The following is a 21,546-nucleotide window of genomic DNA, read 5'->3' as shown; positions in this document are numbered from 1 at the left end:
AATCTCACAACATGGTCATGAGCATATTGATGTTTGATGTTGTGCAGGAATGAGATGACGATTAGCTGGAGGCTTTGGGTAACTTCACTGAAAAGCGATGCAGTGTCCCCAGGTAGCTGATATGTTGAACTTGCCAACCAAGGGTTATTTTACTCTCATTTTACTCCCCACAAAGTGCTAATGTCCTAAAATGGACATCCTGCATTAGCTTATTGTCAGTGACAAACTGGATAAAGCTACATAAACGTGATCAGCCAGTCACTATCTTCCAGTTCCCATAACTTCTATCCCTCATATGATCATATCTTGATTTGTTCAGTCATGAACTTGTATTTTGTTGATGGCTGCTGTCACAACATTTTTTTTTTCATCAAGGTTTTCCCAACCGTCTGTGTCTTTTCAGGCTCGTTGGTACCTTCCATCCATGCTGTAACCGTTTCCCTAGTACAGCATAATTTGTTAAACAAATAGTGTTCAACTCTTGTGGCCTTCTTCTCTGGGTGGATTCTGGCAGGATCCTCAAATGTAGGAGAACTGTTCTTTTACATTAGCTTTCTTATTTTTGGAGGCCTAACAGGGTCTTTGCCATCTATTTTTCTGGTCTCTAACAACTTAAAAAACATAAATGATCAAGTGCACTCTTTTGATTGTTCGCCACAGAAGTGTAAGAATCGGAAATGTACCATGATTGCATGCTTTTACTGCAATTGCTTTAAATAGAGGTACTGATGTTCTGCTGCAGCACATTAAAGCAAGTAATCTAACAAGTGTTTTTAATGTTGACTTTGTTTCTGCAAATAATTTTCCTCATTCTGCTGAATCATGTGCTGCTTTATTCCCCCTGTCATCAGTTCAAAGGCAAGTGATTGGTTCCAGACTCACGTATTTAGGAGATGAAAGTAGAGAAAGCTCTCTGTATCAAAATGGCTTGGTAAACACAGAAAGGTCAGGGAATAGATTTGTTGCTTTGAAATGTCAGCTGATTACTTTATACCTGGCAACATGAAACTATGCAAAAGGACTGAAAGATAAAAATGACTTCATTGTGTGGAGAGGAGTGGACTAAAAATAGATTGTCATTGTACAGTGGTGCTTCATTAATTAATGGGTAGAGAGGCAAATATATATTTTAGTCTTTTTTATTTGAGAAATATTTAGTACACAGTATGCAATCAAATACAAAACTTCGGTGGTCAACTGACAGTTTGCATGTGCAAAATCTGGAGGTGTTCCGATATGATTTCAAATAGAAAATACTGCATGTGATTTGTATTACATTACATACATTTCTAACTGTAGCACTGTAGTAAAACACAAGTGGTTCCACATTAACCTCAAGGGGGCAAAGAAAGGAAAACAAAAAATGGCCCAAATATTTCTGTGTTTGGGTTTTTTTTTCCAGTATTACACATTTTTACATCGTCTCCACCACAAAAAAAAAGGAAACAATCAAAAAACAAATCACTTTTAGATAATATGTTCATAGTAATGGAATCACAAAGACCATAATCTGTAATGAGTGGCTATGGCTTCATTGTAGAACAGTGTATTAATAAAATGTACTGAAAGATTATATCATGTCTAATTGTTAAACTGGCTCCACCGATTCAATGTTGACTCCTTCAAATACAGTATTTGGCATTTCGTCATGCTGTACTGTTGTTTTGTTGTTTTTTTACAGTGGATATTTCATATTGGACTGAAAATGCATAAATTTCAGGCTGTTAATAATATCCAAATCAAGACCATACAAACATTTTTAACAAAATAGGAGCCAATATGATCATACAGGGACATAAGGTTAGTAGTGTAAGTCATCGAAACCAAAATATTTTTTATCATTAGCACAGAATCATTCATCTGCAAGGTTATGTTGTGTGTATTTAAGGCAGTAAATGATTTTTGTGCTGCAAACAGAAAAGGAAGCACAAAAGTATCATCACACTTAGCGTTGGGGATTTATTTAAAGGCTGCTCTGTACATTTAAACATTCACGCTGGCTGGTTTCAGGTTTACAGTTCTGACTTGGACCTTTGCTTTTTGACTTTATTGACTCTAAACAGCTTCAAAACATTTTACAGTTTGATACAATCTGGCTGTGCGTGATTCCAGTGTGAAACTACTGGGTCTCTTCATCAAAACAGCAAATTACAAGAGTTGTCTTGATGAAGCCGATGCTATTGAGAAATTTATGACAGGTGTTTTCTATAAAGCAACAGATTGTGGAATAGTGTTTGTATGAGAAATAATTAGTGTAACCTGGAGGAAATTTTTAAAGTGATCAGTAAAATTATTACTTTTGTAATACGCAGAAAGAGTGAGGATGTTCCTTTCACACGTACTCAACAGACCTTAACAACAAGCTAGATGGGTACGACACAAATATCTTTCCATAGGAGGTCATTAGTAGAAAGACATTTTTATGTGATTTAAAAAAATAAAGGTGTGTATTGGTATAAAAAAGGCTTTGTATAGTATATTGTACCATATTTTAAAAATACATAAACACTGCTTTATATGATTGATCACTCTACAATGCCTTGGCCTTTGGTGATGTAGTCTTGATAGATTAAAGCGAAATATTATGTGTTTTACATGAGATGATGATGGTTTAAGAACACAAATGAATCTTCTTGATTATTCTAGTCCATCAAATCTATCTTTGGTCAGTTGCAGGCAAACAAAAATTATAAAAAAAAAAAGAAAAATCACAGTTGTACAGTTTGCATTAAGGATTGAGAAATGTTTTAGACTGTGCCATGTTTTGGAATGTGTCTCGCTTACATCTGATCAGAATCTATAGAATTGAGGCATCCAGACTCAGTTGATCCAATATGATCTTTGTGATGTATATATTATTTTATGTTTTTAGTTTATGTAAAGGCCATGGTGCAGCCATCATTTGAATTTGTGAGAGTCTCACTATGTGTGAATGTTCAGTCCTTGGCTATTGCATTAGCTTGTGGTTGTTAGTTGTGCCACTACCTTACTGTTTGTAGTAATTGCCCATAGATTTTTTGACAGCGTCCTCCAATGCCTTTCTGGTTACTAGTAGTCGCACCACATCCTCACTTTTCTTTGTTAGTTTTTTACGAGCCTGGTCGTGGGTCACCATAGTCATATCCCAGCCGTTTACCTGGGAGAAAGCAGAAAGCAAAGCAAACCGTATTGTTCAGAGAAGAAGTTGTTGTCACTTTTTCAAACACTGCCTTGACTAACAGTGCAACAGGATAAGCATATCTCCCAATAAACAGTGTCTAGTGTACACTTATTGCCATCTTGTGGATCTACACCAAATTTCAGCACACACCTGCATTATTTTGTCTCCTGCCATCAAGCCTGCCTCATCTGCTGGTCCTCCTGGTGTTATCCTGGTCACATAAATTCCCTTTGGACAACACAAACATATTCATTCTTCCATGTGATCACAGCTGTATAACTAACACAGACAATCCAAAGACCTACTAATGAAGTGCGACAACAACACTAAAACATCACTAGTGATGTTTTGTTATGTTTTTGCTTTGCCTTTTATTGGGGGGGGTGGGGGTTACTCGTTTTAATCTAATGTATAATTTGACAATGGATTTCAATTTGAACTTCTGTCAGAAAAGCTAGCATGTGTATCACACATTTTATGAAATCTATTAATCAAGGAACCATTTTAAAATTGGAGTTTCCCCTTATAATACTATTCATCACAATAGATAAGATATATACATGGTACTGTAGGGCGTGGGACATATTTAAGATTCAGACTGTTGCCAGAAACACAGATGACCTAGATTCTATACTCATCATGAACGCACCAAGCACTAGAGGCTGCTAATGCTAACAAAGTTAGCACTTATTGTAATCAGTAATGTGCCGTGTATTTATGTACAGTGCAGCCTTCATGGGAATCAACATTGTTCAGTTTTATAGGCCTTTACCATCATACGAGGACTGTAAACACTGTGACACACTTATGCCTTTCACTCAAGTTGGCATATTTATATATTTTCATCTCCCCAGTTCACAGAACATGTAATACATGTTGAAAGTATAAGTGTAAACTCACAGTATTCACGCCTATGACATTAAGTGAGTCTTGCTCGCACCTGAGGCTATAGGTAATGTGTTGAGGCCTGTCCCTCAGTAACAGCTCACCAGAGTATTGCTCTAGTACCACAGCACTTTGCCAGAGACGGAGATGTGATTGAGAACATTAAAAACTCTTAAACTCAAAACTCTGAATCGTGTTTCTTTTTAATGTAAATTAACACGTTAACATGATTCATGAACTGAGATCTGTTGTTGTTTGTTTAGATGTTGGTATTTCACTATTATTATGTATCATCCTGCAGCTTCATTACTACTTCTAAGGATTTTATATTGACTTTCTTTATTTTGTATATTCCTTGTATGTTTTGTACCAACAACTAGTGGTAAAACGTTCAAATGTTAAGTTGAACTAGATCATCTTTCATGAATGTAGTTCTTAAAGGGGGATAAGATTAATTTTACTAAAACCAATGAAAATTGTTTTATAGTTTGTTCTTTTGTTCAAAGATTTATTTAAACTTAATAGAATGAACATGACATGGAAATTAACAACATCAATGAAAACACTAATAATGTTTATGACAGATGAAAAAAGCAACATCAAATTATTAGCACGGTAGTGGTGGTGTTGATAGGACACCAGATCAGCTTCAGTGTGCCTTACAACTGATTATACACAAATTATATTCCCTCAGTCTCTGACCATATCTCTTTTTTGGCATCGTTGTGGACCAGCACCTGTGATCCTGCACTACTAAACTCACAAATGACAGTGGCAATGAAGATTTAGGCAGCGATACGCTAATAAAATATTGCTCTCTATACAAGTGTTGACAGACTGTTCTTGCTGACACAGTCTGATCATGTTCTCATGCGGGCACTCTGATGTTCTCACTCAGCATCTGCATTCATTTTGTTTCTCCACTCCTTCATTCAGGTTTCTGTTTTAATTTGTTATCCGTCTGTATACAAAGACTTACTTTATCGGTCTTGTCCTCAGAGTAGGGGTTCTGCCCTGGGTCCTGGTCTATCCCTCCTCCAATGCTAAACCCCAGGATCAGGTTAGGTCCCTGACGCAACTTCTGGATCTCAATTCGTTGCTGTTAGACAGAGGACAAACAAAAATCACATCTAGCTCACAGAAAGCCAGTTTTAAGGCAGACTTATGCTGGCTGCTTTCTTCCACACAAGGAACTGAGACTTGTGCAAGTCTGTCCTTGATGCCGACCCCGGCTGGAGGCTCATTAAACCAGTTGGATGGATGACTGTGACAGAAGGACTTATAATAGCACTCCTCAACACAAAGACTGACTGTGTGAGTGGCGATGAGTAACCAGACAGTCTGAAGATGTTCGGAGCTCTGCTAGAAGTGAATGAGTCAGTCTGCGGGCACTACAACACATTTCTGTGTTCAGTGTGTCAATGGTTATGTCCATTTCTCGATGTGGTCTGAGATTAGATAACGATTTAACTGATAACAGAGATAAAATCCTGTATTTTTGTGACTCTCTGAACAGAAGAATGAACCTAAATAAATCTGTGACACATTAAAAGCTGAACAAGACTGAACAAGCAAATGACTAAGTGAGATTGTCCATGTAATATAAAACAGTGTTCATTCAGTTTGTGCTATGTTACAGTACTGATTGTAGCAATCCTGTAGATTTAAGCAGCTCAGAAACAAATTGTTATCCTACAACACTTTAGGCTACATATTCTGTACCTCGACAAAGTCAGGAAGACAACAAACGGTGGTGACGCCCATCTGTACAAACAGCTACTACATGTTGAAGACATGCCCTCAAATAAACAGTGAACAACATAATGCTACACTTAGTGTCACGTTTCCTGATTCAGCGGTTGATCCAGTTATTTTGTGGCTACATTTACCATTAATACACTTTACTGACGTTCAGGGACATGTGAAAACTGGCTGCTCCCAGTTCACAGCAGCCAAACAAAGAAAGAAAGAAAGAAAGAAAGAAAGTTACAGTAAAGGTAAAAACAGCCGACTGGTGAGCAAACTGTGGAGGAACAACACGAGTTTATTCACAGTTTAGTGCCGACACCACTTATCGTCCAAGTCGGACCAGGAGCTGAACAAAAGAGTCCCGTTGAATGACCTCCCAAACTTACCACCACAGCAGTCACCGGCTGTCCTGGGATGAAAGACATGTTGTTTGGGCCAAATAACGCAGCAAGTAGCTCCAGCTGCTGTAGTAGAAGTCGTAGGAGCAGCTAGAAATAGCGAAGAAATAACAACTTCCTAGAGCTCAACGCAAGAAACAGCAGGCAAATCCCTGCTGGAGATCGAGGGCTTTCCAGGTGACGTCACCTCACCGCCCATCGGGGCAGCCCCGCGCGTTTTGGCGCACCGGGACAGCCGGGAGGGGCGGTGTTCAAACAGCTGGCCGCCGCACCGCCGACTCCGCGAGGGGACACGCGTTACAAATCAAACACTCCAAGAGACTGTAGGTCCTCCGTGTGTCCCGGAACAGGCGGAGTGCTTTCCATAAAAGGCAGCTGCAAGTAGCCTCCTCCTGTGTGACCTCATGTGTCATAAATCATACAGATTCATCATAATTATTATTTAAGTCATTAATTATATTATCACTGGTCATTCCTATCTGTGTTGTATTTGTGTTCATCTAGGATTAATGAAGATTTTTGAATCTTGAAACCTCCTCATATGTAACCCTTTGAATGCCATGACTTAGGAGAAAACCCAACCTTTGTGTCTGTACACCTATCAGCCACAACATTAAAGTGAACACTCAGTGCTTTGTCGATGTGTTGGAGGCAGTAAAATTAGGCCAGAGTAAGGATCTGAGTCACTTTGACGGGTTAAACTGTGATAGCTAGATAACTTCTTCAGAAGATCTCTAAAACAGCAGGTTGATGGGGTGTTCCTGGTGTACAGTGGTCAATGGGCTACCGACCAAAAGTGGTCTGAGGAAGGACAGCAAGTCGACCAGCAGCAGGAGGCTCACTGATGTGTTTGAGGACAGAAGCATAGCCCATGGTCCAGTCCCACAGAAGAGCTACAATAGAGCTAAAATTGTTCAAAAAAGTTAATTAAGACTACGATCTACAGGTGCCAGTGTGCATTGTACTTATAGGGCTGCATAGTACTATGGGCACTATGATCATAGTGACCATGATCATGCTGACTCCTGTCAACTGCTGATATGGTCTAAGGAATAGTTTACTGGGTTTCCTTTTTAGCTCTTCCCCTTAAAAATGACGATGCGTGTGAGCCAATTACCATGAGTAAACACAACTATAAAACAATCCCAACATTTAAAGCACTGAAGTCATTAAAATAAACATTCGTAATTTTCATGATCACTCACATAATCAATTATTACAACATGATTTTTCAGATATTGAATAGTAATTCCTGATTCTGATGGGTGAACTATTTGTGGAAGTAAAGTACTATTTATCAATTGTTGTGGATTTGTTTATCCCAGCGCCAGTGAGACTCCTTAATCCTCGTCCATTTCTACTTAAGTATACAAAAGTTTAAATTCTGCTTGAATAGGACGTTACAGTGCCCAGTGGTGGAAAGTCATCTGGGGTATGTACTGTATTCAAAGGAAAGCTTGGCATAGGTTTTTAAAATCTGCACTTTCTGGTTACTTCACATATTGAAATAAAATTATCTTATTATGAAATATGATGCATTAAAAATATTAAAGAAGGCTTGAACTTGTATACTTTTGTTTCAAATTACATAAATATGAGTACTACCAATTTACCTTTTAAGCATCTGATGTGGTCTCCTACCACTAGATGGTAGCCTATGATGAAATAAGGAAAACTCTGACCTGATTTGACTCCCATAGATTGAGTCCAGCAAAAGCGGGTCACTTTTTAGCAAATGTTCTAGAGCAGCAGTGCTATAATGAATATTCACTCAGCTTAGTTATGTATTGTGAAATGATAAAATTCTCCTTAACATGCTCCTGTTTTGAAGAGAACTGATTGCTGTTTAAAAGCTACAGACTCTCACCCCTCAAAAGTACAGTACAAAGATTGTCCAAATTGGTCAACTTATATTTTTCTAAAAACACTATTTGTAGGGCTATTTATTTACCTCACACCTGCCACTCTCTTTAAGTTACTGTCCAAATTGATAAATGTGGTGAGTGGCAGGTGGCGTTGTGAAAGTAAGGATTCACGAAGGCTCCTAAACAGTTTTTGGCACTTTTTTGAGAAAGTTTAGAGTCAAATGAGGCAGAAAACAATGGAAGAAGAAGGTTCATGTTATAATTGCGTGATAAAGTTCAGAGTAAGAAGTGAAGTGAGGGAGGGAGGGGGAAGAGGAACTACACAGAAGTAAAGCAGAAACAGGAAACATGTATACGTGTATATGTTTTATTTGCTTAATAAATGTAAAAAATATTGCTAACACGCAGTAGATGCTCTGTGATCCAAATTTACAGTTAATCTAAGTGCATAAAAGAAGTGTGAAACTGGAACTGTTACTAACAGTGAAATTATGTGTTTGAGGAAATACCCCTGCCATGTCCAGAAACCGTGTAAAGGTGAATCTGAATGTAAGTTTCTACCTGTGAAACCAGTTTAACCACTAGCTGTGTTTTCAGTCTCCTCTAGCTTGGCTATCTTATAGCTGATAGGAAATCTGGCAGTCATACAATGTATGTCTGTTTTTAAAGTAGTTGACCCTAATCAAATTATTTCAGATTTACATACACTAAGTAAAACTTCCTCATACTTTGTTGCATTACCAAAGAGGCATGTACTAAGTAGAGAAGGGACCTGTAAATTAGATTCAGCCAAGCACCTATATACAGTAGAGCTTTTGTGCTGCTTTACATCTTATGTAACATATATCTGTAATGTTACTGTTGAATAAACTGACAAATAAATCGAAAATAAGGCATTCACACATCACGGAAATATTCAGTCACATAAAGAGAACAGTGTAATGTATTTTGTAACTTACACTTTGTAAAAGGGGGCTGACTGCATTACAGTAGCATCTATGTAGTAAATGCACTAAACATCAACATTCAAGCAGCTGAAGCTTTGATTCAAGTGAAAGTTGAAACAACTTGTACATTATATACTGCTTTTAGGTCAAAGCTGTCATACATGCATCGGTACATCTCAAAAACTGGAGTCTTGTAGTCACCATGAAGTTGCCAATCAGCAACAGGAGTGAAAGATGGCTGTAAAAATATATATTAAAATTGCAACTTCTTTTTAGACTTTGGTTTTTGAAAGGATTAAACTAATTTAGAGGTGATGGTAGGCACATTGTGAAACCTTTAAACTGAGCCAGGCTAGATGACTGCCTTGTTTCCAGTCTTTGTGCTACGCTAAGCTAAGCTTCATCAAAAAGTAAGATGTACAATTACTGCCCTGACGATGCCTTAACGTTTTAACCTGAACAGTTTTTGTCAGGCAAATATTCCTGTAAACGCAAATCTTTAAAGGGTTCATCAGTGCATTGTCAAACTCTGTGTTCTACCTGTGGTACTCGATTCTTTGATTCTGTTAACAGTGAATGTCATTCCACAATCCAGCTACTGATCCCTCTGTGCATTATGTTTAAGCAAGAATCAGTAGCCTGGGGCAAATGGAGGTGGTGGCAGGTACTCTTGAGGTAACACTCCCTCAGGCAGCGTGACGTCACTGCCACTGTAGGAAAGTGGTGCATCATCAAACATTGGGTCCCTTGAGCTCACATGGTACTCAGTCTCAGTGTTTCCACCACTGTTAGTTGTCTCCACATTAATCTCTGTGTACATATTCTCCTGAGATGTGCTTCTGTTCTTTTGGAATTTCTTCTTGAGGTTCTGGATGACTGACGGCTTCACTTCCTGGCTTTTTGCAGGGTGAATGTTGGCACCAGGTGAGTTTTCATTGGCTGTGGGTGAGGAGGGACACTTGGGTGCAGAGAGTGTTTTGACACAAGCTTCGTTCTGCTTCAGAGGTGCAAAACTTTCGAGCAGGGACTCCAGGGGGCTTGTTGGCTGGTGGATTGTCAGCCATGTATCTCCTCCTGCTCACTGGCCCCGGCTACATAAACATAAAGCACACAACATAAATATAAGATAATATAAGATAAACTTTATTATTTACAGAAGGAAATGTAGGTAGTCTTATAGATAAAGATAATAAATGTATTTAGTAATCAGCTGCTGTTGGCTAGGGCGTTATGGAGCATGATGGCCATGAGGATGAAGGATCTCCTGTATTTTTCAGTCCTGCAATGCATTAAGATGAGTCGTCCAAAATATTTGACTGCTTGTATTTGCAGCTTAAAGATGTTGATTGGTTGGTTTAAAATCTTTAAAATCTCTCAATCGTGTCTCTAAAACAATTTATGAACGAATAATTGTTTAAATTTCATTTGTTATATAAAAGTTTAACACTCCCTAAACTCAGTTAATCTATTTTACCAAAGTGGTGTGGGTATGATTTGATCAGATTAGACTGTAGCACAACCAATTTTTGATTTTTGTGTACTGCATAGAGTCTTTTTACTAGAAAAATCAAGCCTCGTCATCATGTATGTAACTTTTACTGTAACAATTTTAACAACAGCTTGCAAGGCAACACCATTACCGAAGTTGGAACTGGGGTGGTCATTTGTTGAAATTCATTTTCCAGACTTGGATAAAGTCTGTGTGGTTGGATCTTTGGAGGCAGAACTGTAGAGTTCAAGTTAGTTGGTCGATGAGGAAGAGCAGGTGGCATATCTTCATGTGGTACTGGATGACTCTGGTTAGGGTGCAGACAGATGTTTTGTAGTAAATTGGTGTTGGGATTCTGATGCCTTTTGGGAAACAGGAGCTCTGCGTAGTCAGTCTTGTCATTTGAAGACTGATATCAGAAAGAGAGAAAAAGAGACATAATTCATGTTGTGTTTGTTTTCCTTTTGCATGGTGCAAAGGTGGCAAGCAAACAAGGAAATTTTGTGGTTTAGGAAAGTAAATAGACTCTGTTTGTATGTATGTACAGTAGATTCTTAGGAGAAACCGTGTACTAAAGATTGTTTATAGCTATTTGCACAGATAAACTGAGTATATTTCAGATCATACACTTAAATAAATGAATGAATTGTGCAATACAACAACTTACAAATCTATAATGTTTTGAATGACTGTTGAGTATGTGTGCGATTTGTGAAATGAGAAGAACATTTCCACACCTGTCCGCAGGCGACAGTCAGCACCTCGCTGAAAGGTATGATGGGATTCCTGCGATGAAAGTCCACCAGGTCCTGCAGACACTGGTGACGCCTGTTCTCCCCAACTATGATGTACTGACCGTCTTCCAGTGCATCAATCATGAAATGCCTGCAGCGGTCCTCAGCACTGATGGGTCAGTACACAAAAATGAACAGGACTGTTAAACTGCTGGACGGAGAGTGTGAGTGTGAACATATAAAAAAAAAAGTCTTTAATCCTGCAAACACTCACCGATACGAGAGAGTGTAACCAATCCTGCTCTCACTGACCCTGATGAGGAAGTATCCAGGAGGCTTGCACATCAGCAGTTCCTCTGCAGCCCTGCACAAACATTTAATTTGTCCAAATTACCACAGACAAAAGCCCCTTTTACTGATCTATGATCTGTAACAGGCTGTAACAGTAATTTAACATAATCTCATCATGTCTACTAAGAACCCACATACTCTCTATCATCCATTATAGCAAATTATTAATGTGTGCAGAAGGTGTGGAGGAAGTCTAAATTTATGAGACATTGTTATAAGTTACTAAGTATTCTGAAGGTAAAGTCCACCAGTAAAGAGGGAATTTGACAACTGTGACATATCTTTGAATAAAGTGTATCTAAAAGATTTTTGTATTTGAGAATGCATGTCTGTGGATAGGAGCAGGACATCTCTGTTGTTACATTAAATGTATCCATGCACCATTAAAAAGCACAGTCTGCGTGCTACATGTAGCCTGGGGGAGAAGAACAATTTTAAACCTTATAATTAAATAGTAGTCCAGAACTTCCTAAAAAGTATTTATTACTTCCTGAAATGCAACATCTTGGATTTTTTCTGATTGATCATATATTTTATGGTACATTGTTTTAGGTTTTTAATCTGACACTGCATCGAGCACCGAACAAGACTAGAAAAAACACACAGTAGTGTTTACATGTGAAAGTTTATATTATGCTATATTTTGTAATTCCATATGTGAATAAACAAAAACAATCATCTCATGCAGCAACGTGCAGTGTACAATCCTTATCTGCAGTGCCCTCAGTTCCCTCACTGTCTCCCACACAGGGCTGCAGATGACAGTGATAAGCTTCATGAACTTACTTCCTGGAAATGATCCCATGAAACCATTCTGGCACGATACCATTCCTGATCACACACTGGAGCTGGGACTGTGTGAACCAGGTAAAAGTGTCGTGTTGTCCCACGACTGACTGATGACACTCCATCATCCAATTCAGCGGGCACAAAGACCTGCTAATGCATAATTCACAGTTCATTGAGACCACACATGAGATACCTATGTACAAACAGGGTATGTTTGGGTCTCACAGTACATAGAGTACACTGTGTACGCCAAGTACAACCACACACAGAGATATACAGACTGGCAGTAAAGTTTAGGCTGTTGTGCTGCGAAACACTTCTAATTATTCTATTTCCACATCACTTACATCTTATTCAGCAACTGTCAGGTCAACTCTGTGGCAGGTTGACTACAAACATTGTTCTTCAGTGAACTTATGTGGGTTAAATACTTTTTGTAAACAAAAAAAAATCTATTAGGACACAAAGGATTGAAAATTAAACGTAGCTCATTTCAACATAGCTCACAGCGAAGTTTACTCACCTTTCCCACCAGCTACGAGAGAAAATGACGGCATACTTCACTGACATGAAGTTAACACCTATTTAAAGGGGTGGAGTCAAAACAAGAGCCAAGCAGAAGCTTTTAGTCTCTCACATTTACAATGAGAGTTGTATTAGGTTTGTTACGTTGTGCCAACCTGCATTATAACACACTGTGTACACATGTATAATATAATGAGAAAATATTACTATTATTTTCAATCTTTGCGGGAGGGAGTTCTAGGAGTGGACACAATATATTTGGGCAATATATTGCAACCCGATAGCTCATCGACAAATGGCACCTTTTGTGAAGTTAATTTGAGGATAATTATGGGAAACCTAAAAGCCTTTATTCAAACAGGGAAGTTTCACTGTGAGTGTGTCTCGTCCACACTTCCACATTCACATTTTCACACATCAACATCTGGAAGTTAGCAGAACAAACAGTCTTAGCTGCAGGCGATGAGTCAGGTGAGGTTTAATGACCTTGTTAAAGGGCACCTCCACAGTGAAAATTGAGGAAGTAGCAAGATTTCTCTTTAACTTTTGCACTTTTGACCCACAAGACTGTTTCTTTAATGTCTAGGCCCCCTTATTTTTAAAAACTTACAGTATTGTTCTATAATGCTATGCAATACGGAAACACACACACAAACAAAAAATAATTTATTGTCACTATATGTTAAATTTAAGATAAAGTAGAAAAGCTACTCATCTTATAATTTAATAATGTTCATACTAAAACATGTGCATGTACAAAAGCGGCTCTGACTTCCACCAGCTTGACAGTAAGGTCGTGGTTTTTTACGTCTAATTGTTGCTGACATATTTACTATTTAATGAACACATTCAGTGAAAATTCCTGGTCACCCCCTAAAGGCCACACTGGGGGAAAGTAAAATAAAAAAAAACTAGAAAGTTTAACTCCCACATGATAATTATCTAAATGAAAACTAACAAAAAAAGGTCAAAAGCGTTCCCTCCGCAGTGGCGTGTGAAGCAGAAGTAATCCTTCAAGCTAAATGTTTTTTGTCAGGCTCTTCTCCATTTACACAAAACAACCCACGCGCACTACCTCCGTCAAAACTATTTTTAAACTGTACTTTAGGTTAATAGTGTTACAGCTGATATTTACACCTATTGTTCATGTCTCCTCAAGCAAAAAATGCTATTTCACTGTCACTGACCTACAGCAAAACCAAAGACACGTAAAAAAATACTCCATGGATATGCTTAATTGGACTAAACATTAATTTCTTAAACTGTATGTTAATTTGTATCTTACACACTGGTTCATGGTATCACTTGCTGGTGAGAGCTACAGCCTACAGCATTAAACCTGCTCTCTCCAGGGGAAAGTGCAAGGTGTAGTGGAAGCTTTTGAGCCAAGTGCTGAACCTTTTTTATATTACAGGCAAAAAAACAAAACATAGCACATTAATTTGCAACACAAAAATGCAGACTATAGAGAACAAAACACCACCACTTAGGTAATAAAATAATTAATTTGTTCAAATGGTCACGTAAAAAAAAGATACATCTAGAAAACACAAACACAACTGGAATTGACAGCCTAATAAAACTAGTGATCACAAAATGAAAAGTTTATGTATTAACCAACAGTCTCATTTCAGTACACAGATAAAATGTCAAAAAAGGTCAAAAAGTATTTATATCTGCACTATTTCTGTGTCTAATGTCAAGCAAAATTGTGGCATTGATGTCAGCTTGTTTATACAAAGGGTCAGATCAGGAAGTTTTCCCTCTTCCATTGAGGAACAGTTAATTCTGCATCTGTGTGGAAATTACTGTTCTACTTCTTACTGAATAAAGCTTGTAACATTTATTGATCCAGAGTCTTTAAAAAAGTTAGCAACATTAAATCTAACCACAATTTGCTATGCTAATAAAATCCCTCTTTGCTTGAATTAGCACTGTATTGGTGCAGAGATTCAGTTCATGTTTAGGCAAAAGTTTTGCAAAATTCTTTTATGTGGTCTCAGACTTTTGAACCCCACTATACAATCATATAAGGATTCTGTAAATATATGAAGAGCAACAGTGGAAAAATGGACTTGAACTTAAACTATAAGCACAGACATGGCCCCGGACTGGTCCAGCATCAAAGTGCTGTACTCTTTCTAGTACTAAGTATTTACAAACTGAGATGAGAGATAAATCTCAGGTAGTCCTGTTAAAATACAACTTAAAAACTAAAAAAACAAACAGTTAACGGTTAATTTATTGCATATGATTTAATTTTTCAATTTGACAATTTCAACACTTAATTTAAAAAAAATCTGTAATTACATTTAAAAAAACAAAATCAATTTCACAACTTAGTTTTATGATCCCACCTGTTTATTTGCTGGAAAGTAAGATTTTGGTCTTTTATATATCACAGTTGGTTAAGAAAAGATCCTTCACAAAGTTCTTCCTTCCTAAATTATCTTCCCTGATACTGTATTGCATATGTATCCCCAATTCTAAATGGTGCAAATATAAATATAAGTTGACTAAACATGTTTTTAAGAATCTCATTTTTAATAAATCATCAAAGTACAATATCTACATAAGGTGTAGATCAGTAAGATTTATGAAACTACAGTACAATCATTGTAGATCTTATTTACAATTACTGAACCATTTAATTGATTCCCGGTGAAATCCAAATTTAGTTAAGGGGTGATGAAGATGTTTTAACTGAGAACTGGCAGGTTTAATTACAAGTGAAAACCAATTACAAATGGATCATTTTAGAGATCAAATGTAAGCCAAAATCATGTCCAAAAACTGCATGTTTTAGATGTGAGAGCCACTTTAACCAGAATAGAGCTGAAATGTCTCAGTTCATCTAAGGTGACGATGATAATTTAAATAAAGGTAAAGATCCACCTATGCAGACTTAGCCTCATTTCAGCCCCACTAGAAATGATTTGCTCTCATTGTAAACGCTGTGAGGTAATTTTAATCAGCTTTCAATGGTTTCCTATTTTTACCCCTGGACAGTGACTAAAAAAAGAGAATTTGGAGTGACAGCAGAAAATAAAACAGTAAAGGATCCTTAGCACATTTCTAATCTCAAATAAAGCTTGTCAAGTTAAATGTGCAAAGCTTTTTGAGGTTTTCTACGCACCCAGAATGCATAGTTCAGACGGCCATGATAAGAGGTGGGGTATTTGTTTAGAGGGGGAAGAGGAGAAAGAATGAGGAAGAGGAGGAAGATATTCAGTGAGGGCGAGTCTAGAGGACATGTGGGGTTTCCAAAATCATCAACAGAATGCAAATCTAAAAAGTCAAGACATCATTAATGGGAATATTAATGGGGAAGCATCTCTAAATCATAGGCCTTATCAGTGCTCACATATTTAAGGAAGCCCACATAGGATACACTTGTGCATGGATGTTCTTTGCTTTCAGTTTAGACTTGAAACAAACACAGTCAACAAATCTGAAGAACTTTTTTTACAGACAGAAAAAAAAGGAAAAGTGCATAATCAATAAGAACATAAAAAGGGCACTTTGTCATTTGGTGCTATGTTTTGTTTAACTCCATAAATACTGCTACAGCACAGCCCCTATCCAAGGCCCAGAAAACAGTTGTGTACAGTTGTGTTCCCTCAGTAGAACTGACAACCGGAAGAAGTACAAATGCATAAAACAATGATTTTATCATCGCTGTAATTCCTTCTGTGCCACCACTGTGTAACTGTATTGCCTCCAGGTGATAGAGTTAGGTATTGCTCGTCCAACTGTTGCTTTTCCTACCAATACACTGCAATACCTGAAACAATGACAACAGGAACGCAAAGGCATCTGTGTGCCCTTAAAACAAGCATACTTTGTTAAGAACCCAGCCTAACTGCAACAATGTAAATACTAATGATAGACAAATCTGGGCTCTGGAAACACTACATTGCACATAACGTTTTGAGAAAAGCAACAAATGGAATGTTTCAGTCTGAGTAATCGATAGACACGAGTAGAAAAACTATTCAGAGAGCCTGTAAATGCTGCTGCTGATATGATAAGTACTGGCACTGCTGTTTCATATGCTGAATTACAGTAAATTCTATATTTACATGGTGCTTTTAGGGAATGTAAATATATAGAAAATTAAGCCAAGTCAGTACACACATGTACTACTGGCTTTCAGAAAACAGCACTGAACTGGGATTGTTCCCTGGCCACTGTGAAGACAGAGTAAATCACATTATTCATCAGATTAAGTAAATCAGAAAGCCCATTGGACTAGACTATTGTCATAGTATGATTGAGGCTACTTTTAGTTATATGGATTGAATAAATACAACTTCTCCATGTGACAATATAATAAAGATAACCAGTAGGCAACAATGAACTACACAAAGCTACTGAACATTAAAGATTTGATCTGTCTCGGGGTCTCACAGGGTGGCAGTTTTTAAAAGTCAATAAAATTTAAGGAATGAACTCGAAACCATTGATCTAAGCAATAACTGTAAAAAAACAAAAAACAAAACAAAAAAAAAACAGGATAGCATGTAACAGAGGCCACAGTAGTTCGATCCACAGGCGTCAAGCGAAGCAAATCAAAACACAAGGGGGGAAGACAAGTGAAGGAAGGTAAAAGAGAGAGATCAAAGTGTGCTCTGTCCAGTTCTGTCCAGTGGTGGACACAGTTAAGGCGATGGTGGATGCCGACAATCCCGTCTCCTCACAGGAGCGAGCAGCGAAAGAAACTGCTCTTCTTGGGCTGTTCTGTAATCTTTACTCCTTGACTGCTGCCCTGCGGGTTGTTGCCCTCCTACAATGCACACAGATGAGAAAGCACAAATATGAAAACAACAAAAACACCAGTATGTGACAACATAAGTACACAGAATATGATATATATGTGTAATACTGGTGCCATTTTTATATAAAACGAATATTGCACTTTTTTAAAGACTCATACCAGCTTCTTGTCCATTTTTGCTTTGATGTCTCTAGCGAGGGTTAAGAAGGCCTGCAACAACAAACAACAAGCAAGCAAGCAAAGTGAACAACATTTATGCCAGTGACTGTAGGTGGAACCAATTGTCTTGAACAAGAAAGATGATTTAAATTAAAGGAACATAACCTTATATACATGAATAATTGTACATAAGAAGCAATTTGACATTATATGCACACAATCTGTGGTCATGTGGTAAATACGGCTATAATTTAATGGTTTAATGTAATTATTGTCAGACTGGCTGATTGGTTAATTTGTTTTCAGCTAACAACGACAGACAAAGACAAAGTTTTCCAGTGTATTAAAGTTGCATATTTGCATTATTCAACCATAAAGTAACAATAGCAGGAGACAGGTGAACTCACATTCTCCACATTGATGTTTGCCTTTGCACTGGTCTCCATGAACTTGATACCGTACTCTAGTGCCAGCTGACAGCGGGAGAAAGCAGACAAAAGTCTGTGTCAGCACTCATGTACACCAGGTTAGTGAGCTTCAAGTGTACTTTCTAAATGAATTTCTCAATTCCCCACCTTCTCTCCTTTTTCTTTGGACACCTGTCGCTTGTCATTGACATCACATTTGTTTCCAAGAACCATCCGTTCCACATCTGCCGAGGCATGCTGCACAAGATATGTTAGTATAAATTGTTCAGGTTATTTTCCCAAGTACCAGTAGGATTACAAATGAAAATACACTCACACACAGATGAGGTGAACAAAAATATTTGTACAGACAAAGTAATGCAAACACACCAGAATACACATTAAACTATAACAAATACAAAATGTGTTACCTCTTCTATATTCCGTATCCAGTTCTTAATATTGTCAAAGGACTTCTCGTTGGTAATGTCATACACTAACATGATGCCCTGGAGAGGACAAGACACAGAGAGAGACCCGGAAAACGAATGTTTAGAGTTTGGTTTTCCAATGTCCAACTCAAGCTTTATTAGTGATGGATCACGTTACAGCACTGAACTCTTATGTCCTCTGAAAACAACAGTAACAATGTGGGGTGTGGTTCTAGTAATGATTTGAGCTACAGTGTGCACCCATGAGATCACGAAAACATACTCAAATTCCACAGATAATGTGCTGTTCAAGCTTTAAAGCTGGCAATGCAACTTACCATGGCGCCTCTGTAGTAGGCTGTTGTGATGGTTCTGAATCTCTCTTGTCCTGCTGTATCCCTACACAAAATACACATTTCTTAGATCTGCCTTGCAGAACATCCCCAGTACCCTGCACCCTGAATTATTATATTTTAATGTCATACTGAAAACTAATTTTAATAAAGCTCAAAACCAATGTCATCTATCTGCATTCAAGCAAAGAGGCTGGAAACCCAACCTCTGTATAAAAACATCATCTCATTAACATTTATCTTATATATATTGCTTGTCGTTAGACTACAAATAAAGACACAGTTTGGTATCACTGGAAATTGCAAAACCTACAACATTATAAACATGAGATCATACATGAAGCCACAGGGCACAGTCGTTGCTGGTCAAAATACAGCTGCGATGGTAACTGCTCTTTAAACCACCATACCACAACGTCTCATTTTTTGTTCTACTAAGAATTACAGACGTGCATGTGTCTGTCTGCTTTAGATTCACTTCTATCTGTGGTTTCAATCCTAACATGAGTTACCTCTGTATTAAAATTTTCATCATCTTTCACTAGGAAATACAAATACTCATAGATATTCAATAACCCAAATACCAGTATTTGATTTGGAGACACATGTGGTATTTATCATATCAATACAAGGTAAACCATGAAGGTGACTGTGTTGTTCAGAGGTTTTGAACAAAGAAAACCGAAGTTGTGAGTGATAACAGTGTGATACAAAAGGATGAAGTATACATAGAAGATAGATATTTATAATATAAATAATACAAATATTAAAGATTGCAGTCATTGAGGTAGGTTTTATCTTAAATGAAGTACATTTCTTTAAGCCTTTTCACACTTCAATCAGGTACTACAATTGACAACAGTGGCACTGCCTGGTCATAACTTTAAAACACATCACTCTGTATGTTGGACTTACTTAAAAGAGCATAGTTTAAGTAATTGTTGTATTGTGCAACAGTCATATGAGCTCAGTCATCAGTTTATTAACTGCTTCCTGCTAAAGAAATCATTTGAAGGGTGTAGTTTGTGGTGTTGAATTTCATTACATTATGTTGAGAGGAGTTTCTTATTAATATCTGATCTACTTGATCACTTATTTATAAAATCACCTCAGGGGAAACAGCAGCTCTCTCGCCACAGAACATTAAGACCTTGGTGTATTTGCTGCATGCATCACTTCATTAGATCTACCTAATGGCATCTTTATCCTTCTTCTACTACATTAGCCAAGCTGTGACATGTGTGGTTTCATACCATATCTGTAGCTTGATCTTCTTCCCATCTAATTCTATTGTTCGGATCTTGAAGTCAATACCTGAAAGGAAAACAACAATCCCATTAATTCAGCTAAATTAGGAACAAACGCTGTGGTCGGTGATAAGCAAAACACGATTTTACATCCAAGTGATGTTTTAACAACATGGTGGTCTAACACAGTGGTTGTCGAGCTCATTAATAGTTTGTGTAGTGTTGGTTTGCAGGGTACGAAGTGCAGACATCTGGACCTGAGAAAATGACACTGCTAACCAACGCTAGCCCACTGACAGCTTTGTAGCTTGTTAGCTCAGTTTGACATAGTTGACATGTACAAATTATGTTTATCTAACGTTATTATAAAAGTGTGGTTGTTGTATACACAGGTTAAACATTCAGGTGCTTTCCCCTGCTGGTCAAAATATTAGTGAGATGTGGAAACAAGCCGGTTGGGCTGCTTCCTGACTAGCCAGTAGTACAAGATGAATGCTTGCCAGAAAAGTTAGCAACAAATTAGCATGACGGGATGGGCTGCCCCGGTGCCACTTTTCAGCCAAGTCTGAACAAATAATACAACTTTGACCCACCTATCGTAGAGATAAACGTTGAGTTGAAGGCATCTTCTGAAAATCTGAATAGCACGCAGGTCTTACCAACGCCTGAGTCGCCGATTAAAAGTAGTTTAAACAAGTAATCGTAAGTCTTCGCCATGTTATTAGCTAGCTTACTACTCCGGATATCCCGCCCGGCGTACTGACAGTGACGTCACCGCTGGGCGCTGCGCTATGGTCAAATCAAGTGCCACTCTGCGCTGTCGTCGTGGCTCCGGAAGTCCACCCGCATCCCGCCAGGTGTGCTCGTTTTAATGTACGGGGTCACCCGAGCCTGCCGGTTCAGTTAAATACTACTTCACACACGGCTCTAGTATCTGACATGGGTGGTACCAGAGCCGAGTGGTCGGTGATGCGGATGTTACAACCACCAGGGTGAAGTTAATTTCCTTCCCGTTTTCTAAAAATACATTTTATTTAACGAGAAATACTTTATTGGTTTTCAGAGGTGCTAGAAGTACACACACTCAGTGCATGTGCTCAGTTTTACCTGGACACATGAACAAAGCAGCACAGTTTCAGTTATTGTACAGAAATTATATTTGATGTGGCACAAAAACAGCAGCTGGTAAACGTGGAAACACTGTGTGTGCTGCCATGTGGTTAATCCACACACTGTTATTAGACATCATTATTTATTTTTAGATTGTGTATTTGTATGAA

The 21,546-nt window shown here is 38.0% G+C and overlaps 3 protein-coding genes across 3 annotated transcripts; all 3 read right to left on the bottom strand.

Moving 5' to 3' along the window:
* Window positions 1–1,123: 1,123 nt before the first annotated feature.
* tax1bp3 (Tax1 (human T-cell leukemia virus type I) binding protein 3) lies at window positions 1,124–6,354 on the bottom strand. Its single transcript, XM_026346328.1, has 4 exons — window positions 6,181–6,354; window positions 5,025–5,144; window positions 3,311–3,388; window positions 1,124–3,136 (listed from the first exon to the last, which is right to left on the bottom strand). Exons 1-4 carry the CDS (start codon window positions 6,217–6,219, stop codon window positions 2,987–2,989), a joined length of 387 nt encoding a protein of 128 aa, XP_026202113.1. The 5' UTR covers window positions 6,220–6,354; the 3' UTR covers window positions 1,124–2,986.
* Window positions 6,355–8,418: 2,064 nt separating this feature from the next.
* Window positions 8,419–12,927, bottom strand: hsh2d (hematopoietic SH2 domain containing). The gene is given in 7 exon segments (XM_026343112.1): window positions 8,419–10,020; window positions 10,022–10,095; window positions 10,645–10,902; window positions 11,231–11,396; window positions 11,502–11,591; window positions 12,365–12,514; window positions 12,891–12,927. Coding segments are annotated over 6 exon segments (1,101 nt in total). The 5' UTR covers window positions 12,493–12,514; window positions 12,891–12,927; the 3' UTR covers window positions 8,419–9,635.
* A 2,488-nt stretch (window positions 12,928–15,415) lies between these two features.
* On the bottom strand, window positions 15,416–21,163 carry LOC113152714 (ras-related protein Rab-8A). Its single transcript, XM_026346122.1, has 8 exons — window positions 20,860–21,163; window positions 20,273–20,333; window positions 19,005–19,065; window positions 18,667–18,744; window positions 18,404–18,493; window positions 18,236–18,301; window positions 17,829–17,879; window positions 15,416–17,678 (listed from the first exon to the last, which is right to left on the bottom strand). The coding sequence occupies exons 1-8, from the start codon at window positions 20,981–20,983 to the stop codon at window positions 17,589–17,591; spliced, it is 621 nt and encodes a 206-aa protein (XP_026201907.1). The 5' UTR covers window positions 20,984–21,163; the 3' UTR covers window positions 15,416–17,588.
* Between the last annotated feature and the right edge of the window lie 383 nt (window positions 21,164–21,546).

Source organism: Anabas testudineus, chromosome 4, assembly GCF_900324465.2.
Source record: "Anabas testudineus chromosome 4, fAnaTes1.2, whole genome shotgun sequence".
NCBI classification, from domain to species: Eukaryota; Metazoa; Chordata; class Actinopteri; order Anabantiformes; family Anabantidae; genus Anabas; species Anabas testudineus.
This window is presented reverse-complemented; position numbering and strand designations above follow the sequence as displayed.